The sequence below is a fragment of the Branchiostoma floridae genome, chromosome 12 (genome assembly GCF_000003815.2).
Source record: "Branchiostoma floridae strain S238N-H82 chromosome 12, Bfl_VNyyK, whole genome shotgun sequence".
NCBI classification, from domain to species: Eukaryota; Metazoa; Chordata; class Leptocardii; order Amphioxiformes; family Branchiostomatidae; genus Branchiostoma; species Branchiostoma floridae.
This window is the reverse complement of record NC_049990.1, coordinates 6,285,773-6,297,364: the sequence shown is the minus strand read 5'-3', so window position 1 is coordinate 6,297,364 and position 11,592 is coordinate 6,285,773. Positions and strand designations below refer to the sequence as shown.

General features: G+C 38.3%; 1 protein-coding gene across 1 annotated transcript in view; it reads left to right on the top strand.

Moving 5' to 3' along the window:
- Positions 1-100: 100 nt before the first annotated feature.
- Positions 101-11,592, top strand: part of LOC118426856 (probable phospholipid-transporting ATPase IF) — a gene marked incomplete in the record, with an annotated part of 86,611 nt that continues 75,119 nt past the window's right edge. Inside the window, 2 exon segments of the mRNA XM_035836414.1 lie at positions 101-350; positions 3,658-3,754. Of these exon segments, the coding sequence (XP_035692307.1) occupies positions 3,734-3,754 (21 nt within the window).

Genomic DNA, 11,592 nt, shown 5'->3' with positions numbered 1-11,592 from the left:
AGCTAATTTAGGTATGTGTTGTCAGTTATATTTGATGGCTAAAAGTATTCAGATTCATATTTTTACTGTAACAAAGAGGTATCATTTCGATGCGTTTAGGTCTCCACTTCCGGGTCGTAAATGAAGAGTTCATTTGGTGCCAAGTTGCCAGAGACAAGCAGCGACCAGGAAATACATTTTCAACGGGCAAAAAGACCTTCATTATCGATCGGTCTGGGACTTGAACGACCGCTCATTGTCTGCTAAGACGCCCGGGAGCCATGTCCTAGCATCTGTGGGTGATTTTTGAGGGGCCTGTCGCGATGCAGAATTTCGCCCGACGGTCCATCAGGAGAATCGGAAGAAGTGTGGTACGTGTCAAGTTGTTGTGTTCTGTTCTTCGAAATATCCTTCTTGTAGAAACTCCCTTTTTCTTGTCTTACAAACCGTCCTCTTCGCTCTGACGATGTCGTTAGAGACAGGAAATGTGCACTATTTGGTAAAAATCTGGGAAACGACAGCAGAATATTTAAAACCCCGTGACAAGTTGGCAAAAGGTAGGGTTTTGGTAGCCGCAGAGACGACTGTTGGCCTATTATCGCTTATACTACTATCGCTCGCGGCCAACAGTCGCAGACTTCAACATTGAACGGAATCAAAAAATCGCCGAATAAACGAGCCGCTGCACTAATCCTCGGATCTCTGGGTGTCCCTCACTTCCTAACAGCCTTACCTAGCCAGCCGGAGCGTTTTCCGGCTCAAAAACCCCCTTCGCTAGCCGCGCCGGGACTAAATGCACTCCGATCGCACTGTTTATACACACCGAGTGGCGGCCATATTGGAAATACCGGCTTAGCCGGCGCGCCGAATCAGCCGCGCGAATAAGTGACTACTTTTCTGATAAGCCATTCCTATGTGGGGAAAGTTGGAAAGTTCCCTGAAATTTCAAATAAACTATATTCAAGCAGAATAACAAACTGGAAAGGGCTTTGGATATTTTTTCAATGAGTTCAACATGTTTTCTTTTTTTTTTTTCAAAACAGAGTCACAAACATTAAAACATGAAACACTTTTGTCTCAAAATCACAATGGAATATTATCAAAAACATATTGAACTCATTGAAAAAATATCCAAGGCCCTTTCCAGTTTGTTATTCTGCTTGAATATAGTTTATTTGAAATTTCAGGGAACTTAACAACTTTCCCCACATAGGAATGGCTTATCAGAAAAGTAGTCTCTTATTCGCGCGGCTGATTCGGCGCGCCGGCTAAGCCGGTATTTCCAATATGGCCGCCACTCGGTGTGTATAAACAGTGCGATCGGAGTGCATTTAGTCCCGGCGCGGCTAGCGAAGGGGGTTTTTGAGCCGGAAAACGCTCCGGCTGGCTAGGTAAGGCTGTTAGGAAGTGAGGGACACCCAGAGATCCGAGGATTAGTGCAGCGGCTCGTTTATTCGGCGATTTTTTGATTCCGTTCAATGTTGAAGTCTGCGACTGTTGGCCGCGAGCGATAGTAGTATAAGCGATAATAGGCCAACAGTCGTCTCTGCGGCTAGGGTTTTGGTACAGTATTAACCGTTACACATATCGGTACAGGTGTAATGTAGACTGATCTATCTGTTGCTCCAAACAGATGTTATCTGGTTAGAAATCATGTGGCCTACTTTCCGCGGAAATCCGTGTAGCAGAAATGCAAAGCAAACACTGAGTGTATACTGTAAATGCATTATAATGTTAACGTTACTCTCGCGGTGGTTTTATTTCAAAAAGGATAAATTCACAGTGTTTTAATTTGTGACTGATGCAATTCAGCAGTAACGTTTAACATTACAGTTGTAATAAAATATATATATTTTTGGTGTCCTGATTTCATAGTATAATGACACTGCAAAGATGGCAGAAATTAAACCATAGTGAACATTTCAAGTTTTACAGTACCCTATCAGTAATTTTATATCACTATATAGTGTCAAGTATCAATTCTCATGAGGTTTAGGGACAAAAAAAAACATAAAGCCTGTCGAGCCTTTTAAAGTCCCAGCAAAACAAAACATAGTATCAATTGATTGTTTAAAAAAGGACTACTCTGACTAGTGTAGAAACAGTATTTTTTTGCTTCATTTTCATGTTACCCAATCACATAAAACTTTAATTTAATATAAAATAGTTGGGAACATTTTAAAGGATAACAAAAAGTGCACAATTAATTGAATATCAGCATGTGTTAAGCTTTCTGTCCTGTGTTTTTTTTTACGGGTGTAAAACCACTGCACACTGTTATTAAGAAGAGTGCCTCAGGTGTTTGCTCGACCAAATTCTTGGGGACGTCACAGGCTCAAGCCTTCTCTCCTGTCACTGGAAAATTTACCAGTACTTCAGAAGGTTTAAGGTATTCGTAACTTCGTAACAGTTGCCATTGTTCACTTTCAAGAAAGCGTGGTCTGAATTCTTCTCATATTTTGTTGAAGCATGGTCTTTATTTGCCCTGTTGATCTAAACAGGGTGTGAACCACTCAACCAGTTCAAAGTCCGTAAGGTTATTGGCCGAACAAGATATGGTTTATTGTAATCTCCAAGCAGAGGTAGGGATCCTTCCCATTATTAGTGATTTACACCTGTTTTTGCAACATTTAATACTCTATTCAAGTATTACACTTCTGAACTGTTTGCTTTCTACAAAAAAGGAGAACTAAATGTTGAAAAAAATGGGTAGAACACAGAAAATGAGCCATATCCTTGCAACTGCTTGGAGATCAAATTTACTGGTTTTGTGGAGAAACAAACAAACAAACAAACAAACAAACAAACAAACAAACAAACAGAAGGTCATCTCCTAGCCAATATTGCAATAGTAAGACCTGTAGCTCTCAAAATTAGGCCAGATTCTGTTAAGGGCAGTATATTATGACATAAGCCTTGTAAATTAATTACCCTGGGAACCACATTTGGATAATCCCTGTGCTAAGTTCCTGGGAAGCAGGAAGCCCTTCCAGGGATTACTGTAAGAGGGGAAATGCTTGGGGAGGATTTCATTTTCGTGGAATGGAGGAAAAGGAGTGTTTTGGGACAAGGGGGTAGGCGGGCAGAAGACAAAAGAAATTGCAGTAAGGGGTCAAGAGCCACCGTGGTGAAAGTCGGGAAAAAAACAAAAACAGCTAAGCATATTTCATCTCTCACTGCGTGGAAGCCCTCTTGGGTCTTGTTAACAAAAACTCAATGAGTCAATGGATACAACTGTGTTTGGCCTGATGCAGAAGTAAGGTCAATTTTGAAATGTTTGCAGTGGTTATACTTTCAAGGTTTTCACAGTTCAGTTTGGACACCATATATTACTACAGAATTTTATCAGTCTCTTACACTCCATAAACCTAATTTCCCCATCTACCACAAAATAAATTTTAAGTCTCCACAAAAATGAATAGATTGTAGTTTATTGGATGTTTTCTCAAATCAAGGTAAGTATCATATTCATTTATTTCTTTTTTGTTATGTAAACCTAGATCTTATGTTGAAAGGAATTATCTTCTACTTTCATTAACATTAATAATTTTTTCTAAGAAATAGTTTTCCATTTCATAATTCCATTTACAATTGTGGTCCTTTTCTGTTTCCTTATTTCACCTTGTTTTTTTCTTTTTGTTTTATTTTCCGTTTGTACCTAACAAAAACGGACTGCAGTGATCGCAAACTCCCGTGTTTCGTTCTCGTGGAAGTACGTGTTTGTTGATTGGTTGGTTGTGCCGTGAGCGGAGATATGAAGAAAAGACCAAATAAGGTATGGTGTATAATCAGATGCGCATAATAATATCATACATGTATATACAGTATTATGTATACAGTATTTGTATTAACTACAAATATCTGTTGTCATGTTAAAACATACTCTTGTACTAACAATGGGTTGAACATGTTGAATGCTCTGGTCATTAGTTACATGTACGTAGCTGATGTAGCTGCACATACTAATGACTTGACATCATAGATGCAAAGACACATTTTCGTGTATACAAAATACAGACAAGCCTGTCTGTGACATGCAAGGGACTTCGAAAAATGGCCAGGTGGCCACTATATATGGAAAGGCTTTGCATTTGCTTGGGTCAGTGGGAAAAATGATATATGAGGGACCACCAAAACACTGGCCACAATAGTTGTTGGTGGGAAGGCCAGTCGAAAAAAAAAATATGAAAGGAAAAGGTCACGATTTTTCCCACTAACCTCTGCTTGGAGAGTACCCAATACAGGGGTGGGCACTGTTAATTGTTTGACTGTATTACCTAAGCCATACATATACATGCTGACGAGATGCACTTTCATGTATCTTACTGATTCTTAGATAAGTTGGGATAGAAGCAAAGACTATAGGATCTTCTTGTATTATTTTAAGTCCCCAACTATACATAAGCGACACCTGGGCAATGTTACCACTCTTCGATGTCCATTAGGTGATTTTTCCTATTGACACAAGCATTAAGAACCCTCTCTCTAGTGACCACCTGTCCACATCAACCAGATTCTATCAGTCCCTTGGTTTCCTTGGGGCAGTTTTGGGTACACATACCCTCACAGCCATACACACTGATCCATGTGCACAGTCATGATTGTCATTAATGCAGACACACATTCACCTGTTTATACATGCATACAATTGTACCTTCAAAGCTATATGCACTCTAATGAGACACTCTGTACTAATGCCTATTGAGTATTGTTTTCCTAGCATTAATTATCTACTCGAATCTAATTATTACCAGACACAACATCTCAACAGTTATGCACAGTTTATTTTGACACTCACAGAAATAGGATAAAGGGTAGCAGGTTTCCATAGTTTAAAGTGTGATCTTGTAAGTGTATACTGGTAAGAATATTGCTGCACATATGTAGGGAGCTGGACTGGGATTTTATTGATGTCAGTTAATGAGCAAATTAAGGAATGGGTTCTAGAGTGCTCATTTAGCCCTGAAAATTTGAAAAAAGATAAGGCACTGAACTCAGTACTATCTAAGTCTACATTGAATTAATTGTTGAGTGGTCATTCATATTTCTGTCAGCACTGAAATCTTGAAGACCACAGGTTATGTGAAATTGTGCAGGTACAGGTTCAGATCTGAAGCTACACCAGCTAAACCAAAATGTATCTGTACCTGCACCTGATGTACCTGATATTGGATTTATGATAGGAAATAGGAATACAGTAACATCTTTTAGTAACAACATATTTGTGGTAGGAATAAACTGTTTTCAAGCTTTCAATTATAGTAAAACTGTAATTTTGAATTATAATCAAAACAGTATACTTGGTATTTTACGTACTTAAGATCTGTACGTGAATGCTTTTTACAGATTTGTATATCAATGCTGAATACCAGTACGCAGCCTTATTGTCTGTATGAGTGATAATTGCTTTTGCTTATCTTGTACTTATATTCCCCTCCAACTTAGAAGTATTATCACCGTTCCTAATGCTTGCAATCTCTGTTATTTTGATTTATGAGCATCGACAGACTTAACCAACGAAAGGTGAAGGCCTTAATAAGTCCACTTACAAATTCTGTTACGACTTTGAGGTGCTCCACGGGAGCCTGGGCATGTTTTACTGATGAGAAACCGTCTCTCGGGTGAAAAACACAAGATGACATTTTGGAAATGTCCTTGCGTAGCAGGGCAGGTACCAGTAATTAGTCTGCCGGGAGGACAATTTGTCAAAGCTGACAGTCCAAAACGCACCAATATTTCAAGCCTCGAAACGTGAATTTCAATTCTTGAAATGCGTCACCTGTACTGTAAATCCACATTTAGTACACTTGAAGCTTAAGCAGCATCATATGTTTTAAAGTACAACTCATTTTCGATACGTTACAGCCTACTGGGGCCAAATGCGATAAATAACAAAATTTTGCTTCTCCAAATAGATTATTTATTATCAGATTATTAGCAAGGTTTTCTAGGTTTCATTCTCACATTCTGAATGCGACCCCGGGTAGATTTACATGTATGATGTCCGCTCCAGTTGTTGATAGCATGAACCATACATATGTAGGCTCAAAGGTGGTTCATCACAGGTATTGGAGCAGATGAAAAGCAGCCCACACAGAATCCGGGCTAACTCAGCTGTGAAACTAAAAGAGCAACAGGAGGAGCATGCATGCATGACAGAAGACCTGCCCCCACATCGTGTGATTTCTTCCTTTTGTTGGTTTTCACCCTGATCTACTCAGCTTGTATTCTATGTTTATACCGTACCTAGTATTTTGCACAAAATTTTACCGGTATGGCCTAACCATTTATTGCAAAGTCAAGCAATAAATAGTCTAAAAATAGGCAATAGGACAGATGATAAACAGTGGTTTATTTTATCATATCTACTACTGAAAATTTTAAAATGTCCGCAGCAGTTTTATTTTCACAGTTTATATGGTGACCTCTTATATATGACATTGTACATTTCCAATTTATTTAGTTCTGGAACAGAATCATTTCAAATGCAAACTAAAAACAATTGCAAAAACCTCCTTTCCCCTCTGTTGTGAAATTAAGTCCCCATAAAAATAGATGAATTTACAGTCCCGTCTTCATTTTTTTCTACAGCCTACTTGAATCCTCTTTGTGGAAGAGCAGGTTAAAACAATGCTCAAATTTGATCTAAAGTTGACATTCTAAGGGTTCAAGTAGAAAGCCATCTAGAGATGAGTTATAACTAAGATTGTATACGGCCAGATGATTTCCGAATGATTTGGTCGTGCAGGCTTACTCGTATGTCCTCCACTCTGGTTGGTAGAGCCATTCAGCTGTTATTAGCTGTAATATGGTTTTGCAGATCTGAGCAGAAGCTCTCTGGTAATAAAAGGATCTGTCGGCTAATCAAAAAGGGATCACTTTTAATGGAACAAATGCCGTTTGTGGTTCTGTGTGATGCTGTAGGAAGCTACTGTACATTGGTGAGATGATGAGAAAGGTTGTTCTAAAGCACTGCGGTCTTGTCATATGGCCAGGTAGTCGTGGAATAAAGCTAGCACAAGACTGAGATCAATAAATTGAATAATATGTACTGCCCTGGGCATAGGAGATAAAGCAGAAAAGATGGGTTTGTACTGAGATATTGAAGCCCCTGAAAACGAAAGATATGTGGACTGGGAAAATCAAATATTGAAAGATGAAATCTAAGTATGATCATTAGTCCTCAATTTGATATGATAATCTTTTATCAATTTTTCTTAGAAGTCGTTTTGTCTTTGGCTGCCGCAATGAATTGATGATGATGCTTGTGAAGCCTTCAAAAAATAATTTCTTTATAATACAAATTTTTATAGTTTCTACTTGTTCTGAAAGAATAATTGATAAAAGATGTAGTGTTGTGATTATTAGTTATTTGATATGACAATCTTTAATAGTAATTCTTTAATTTGTTTAAAATTTGTTTTGTCTTTGGGTGCCACAAAAATTGCTGATGCTCTTCAAGCCTTCAGCAAAGAGTTACACAATGCAAACAAACATGTTTTAGGCACAGTTTCTATCATTAGCTCTCTTAGTCTTAATCCTGTTGGGTACTGTAAAACTGCCACATAAAAAATAAAGGTAAATTTGAAAAAAAAATCTTCTAAAGCAGCATCAGGGATCCACATAGTATGGTCGCTTTAGACATCCAAGTATTCAAGACATGCTTGAGAATGCTGTGATAACACTGTTTCTGTAATGTGGCAGTCTTGCTAGACGTGCCAGAATTATGATCATAGTGAACGGTATCTCCTATGAAAGAAGAATGGCTAGTAGCAGAAAGTAATGGGAGGTTAGAGTTTAACAGGAATGGTATTCATGTATCACTCTCACCTCCCAACCCCCTATTTTGTCAGTGTGCAATGCACGGAATGGCTGCCTGTATCTCTGAGATAGTAGGTGGTCATTTGTCATAGCAAGCTGGTAGACTGTTCAATGCCTGATTTAAATGCAGATAGGCTGTCTTTATCAAAAGAAAGTAATAGCAAAATAATGGTAGAGGAGTGGAAAGGGTCACTTTAATCAAAGAGAATGATTGCAAAGAATATTGCTAATTCCTAAATTTTTTTCTGGTAGCTAATTTCATGTTAGAAAAGGGATCTTTGTTGTCTTCTACATTCACTGAAACAATTTTGTAGTGTAGTAGTAATATAATACTGTCAATAGAAATGCATATCTGCTGTGAACTTGCAGTGAAGAGGTAACAATGAAAATTAAGAAAATAAAACTGCCACGGCGTTTCAAGATTTACAGTAGATTGGAAGTCTGAGTTCATTCCACTTAGAAACAGGGGAGTCTTAGTTTCTTACATTTAGGTAGATGGCATGGCCATCATAAGGGTATATCATCCAAGTCATGCATTGAGAAAATAAAAAATGAACAGGACTAGTAGGAAAAATGGATAATCAGATAGATATGGAATTGATTTTCCTCCTGCTGAAAGAATGAAATATGAATCTATTGAAAAATCATTTTTTACTACAAATGCGGGATTTGTAGACCGAAGATTCTGTGCCATGAATCTTGATGTAGTTTAATTTCTAACTCGGAAGGAGACCCATAATTTACCCCACCTGGGTAATGAAAACAATTGCCAATATAAATATTTATCTGTCAAAAACAGAGACGCCTATGACTTAAAATGATTTAGTCTCCAGAATACACTTTTTTTCTAAAAAACATACCATCCTAAGTTCACTTGGGGATAAGAAAGAAAAATACAAAAGGCCCTTCGGATCATTGCCTGTGTTTTTTTACGATGCCCGGGGGAGTGTTCGGCAGTCATAGGGATTTATCTGTAAGGTACCACATGAGCCTAGAGCAGCCTGCTCTAATGGACCATAATATGATAAACTGCTGAGTTTGGGGAATATTTACTGGCAAATGCATACACAGGTGTGCCAGTATATGTCCAAAAATCTGGTTCAAGGTTTCTACTGTGTTGTGTGAGGTCAAAGGTAAAGACCCCTTAGGCTAATGTCATATTTCCAAACCAGGGCCCGGCAAAAATATACACAAATAATAATGCCCACATCTATTCTCTTTACGTATTGTGTAGTTTGGTGTCTATTGTATCATACTTTTCGTTCCCAAAAGCTGCCCGACCAGGCCCCAGTTTGGAAATGTGATGTAAGCCTAACTAGTAAACATTTCTTGTGTAGACTTTGCATTAATACCATGTCGGGGCATGTTTTGTTTATGTCTCAGGAGCCTTTAGCTTTGACAATTTACCAATGCTGCATCATACTGCATGTGCAGTTTTAACCATGAAATGGCTTATTGTGTCGCTCTATACATCATGTTCATTCTGTTTCTGTTGCTTGAAGAGGAGGTAGATGGCAAAGAAAGTTTTCTTAAGGTTTATGTCATATTTGGTGCAGGAAAAGTTCATCTAACTTTAAAGTTTAAGTATAACACATCTAGCAATCTATTTTGTCCATAAATTAGCACTTTAGCCCTGTTCATCAGTCATAACTGCAGTTACGTCTTGAGTTATGACTTGTGTCGGTCCTCAAGACATCTTGGGATGTTGAAGTCCTTGGGGTTTGAGCCTCTCAGTACGTCAAGAAGAACTGGAAACATTACTCGTGACACATCTTAGATCATTCCAACAGTGATTTACAAGGATTCACCTCTCTAAACATAGCTCATGACATTCAAGCTTCCTGCTGAGATTCTCACCTGAGAAAGAGGCTTAAGTGACTCACATAAAGAAAAAGGATTGGACCGGAAGACACCTATGTCATGTATATATATATATCTGTCATGTATGAGTTCTGAGTATGGCCGATAGGGTTGGGTACCATGCAGTACATGGTAGTGTGTAAAACAGGATTAGAAAACTCTGATTCAGCTTTAGAGCCATGTAGAAAATGAACAGTTCTGGCAGGTGATCATATGTACATGTATTTTGTTGGGCTTACTGGTCCAAGTAAATAACGATTTAAGCCCCGACAGAGCAGATTTACCAAGGTCCAAAATGAACAGATTATACCAGCAGACATTCAAGTGTTTGGGGGCTTACAGGTCTAAGAAAATAGCAAGAGCAAAGTAGAGGAGAGTCGATATCTTTACCAAGTTTGTATTATCAAATTAAACTTGGACTAAAGCAGAGGCAGATAGTGTTGTTTTCATGACTCAGATAGGATTTTAAAATGCCATTAGATGTCGGATACTCCTCCAAGCAGAATCCTTTTGTAACAAAATCGACCATTGTTTTTAGTATGATAAGTTCACAGATGATTAGGTCCAGGTTCAGGTCCACCCCTATCCTGCAGTATAGAAGCATAACTCCACACACGCAGGGTCCCATCTGCTGGCACCGTCGCCGCTTCCGACCGTAATTGACTTACCGTCTCATCACTCATGCATTATCGGCAGCGTATTAATTAAGCAACCACATCCACATACTTTGTCATGTAATGTAGATTTGGCATGCAATGCGTAGGTGTTTCCCCGCCTTTGACTATTCAACAACAAATCCTATGACTAGATAACATCATGTTAAGTCACGGTGCTTGTCGAAAAAAGCTAAGTACATATTATACAAGTGTACAATGTAGACAAGTGGGCAAATTGCATTTATCTTAAGAAATCGGTTGATATTTCAAGTAAAAGAGCTATCCCTGTCCATGGTGCTGAATTCAAGGATGTAATTTGTTACGTTTTCCCAAAGAAAACATTGTTTTTGCTAGTGTGGTCTTTTTCTTTCTTTCTTCAGAAAAGGCTGGGCTGTACACCAGTCCTGGCTACCTAGGCTGTCTACCTGGACTTGTTACTCAGATACCCCCATTCATAGCCCCATGTCTTGTTTTCACTCACACACACTACTTTGGGGCGAGCTTAATGGTATAGTATTGTATGTGAGTAGCTTGACCCAAGGTAAGAGGAGTAACATTTTGAATTTTTTCAAAAATGTTGCCTGTCTAGTTCACTTTAAATCTTAAAATGATATTGATGATATTTCAACTAAAAGTAAACCATTCTTGTCTATGGTACTGATTATAAGGCTGTAATCCTGAAATAATATGATGTTTTAGCTCAAACTAGGAAGGCAACATTTTCGCAAAAATGCAGAATATTTTACCTGTAGCCATTTGTCAAGCTACTAGCATACAATACAATACTATAGCTCACCCTATGACCAGACAGATTTTGCTATTGCAAACCTGTAGTTGTTCATATCCATACAGTAAACATGCTGATCCAGTTCTAAGCTCTGGTTGGTCACTGTCAGAAGAAGGAGAAAAAGAAGCACACCAGCAAAAACAACAGTTTTTTGGGGAAAACATAATTAGAATAGTCCTGTCCATGGTACTGATTTTGGCTGTCATCTATTCATTATAAATCTTCAAATGTTCACGATGGTTTAGTTTCGCAGTTTTCACAGTGCTTTTTTTTGCTAATATATGTTTTTATGCAACTGTAGATTGTTTGAATCCAAATTAATCACCACAAAAGCCTCCTTTTCTTTCCTACTGCGACATTTATTCGACACAAAAAGATGACTTTACAGTACCAAAGTAACCAGACTTGGACCCATAACATCCCAACTAGCTTAGAAAACATGTTCTTTGAAAGAGTATCCCATTAGTTATAATGATCTTCCTGCTGAAA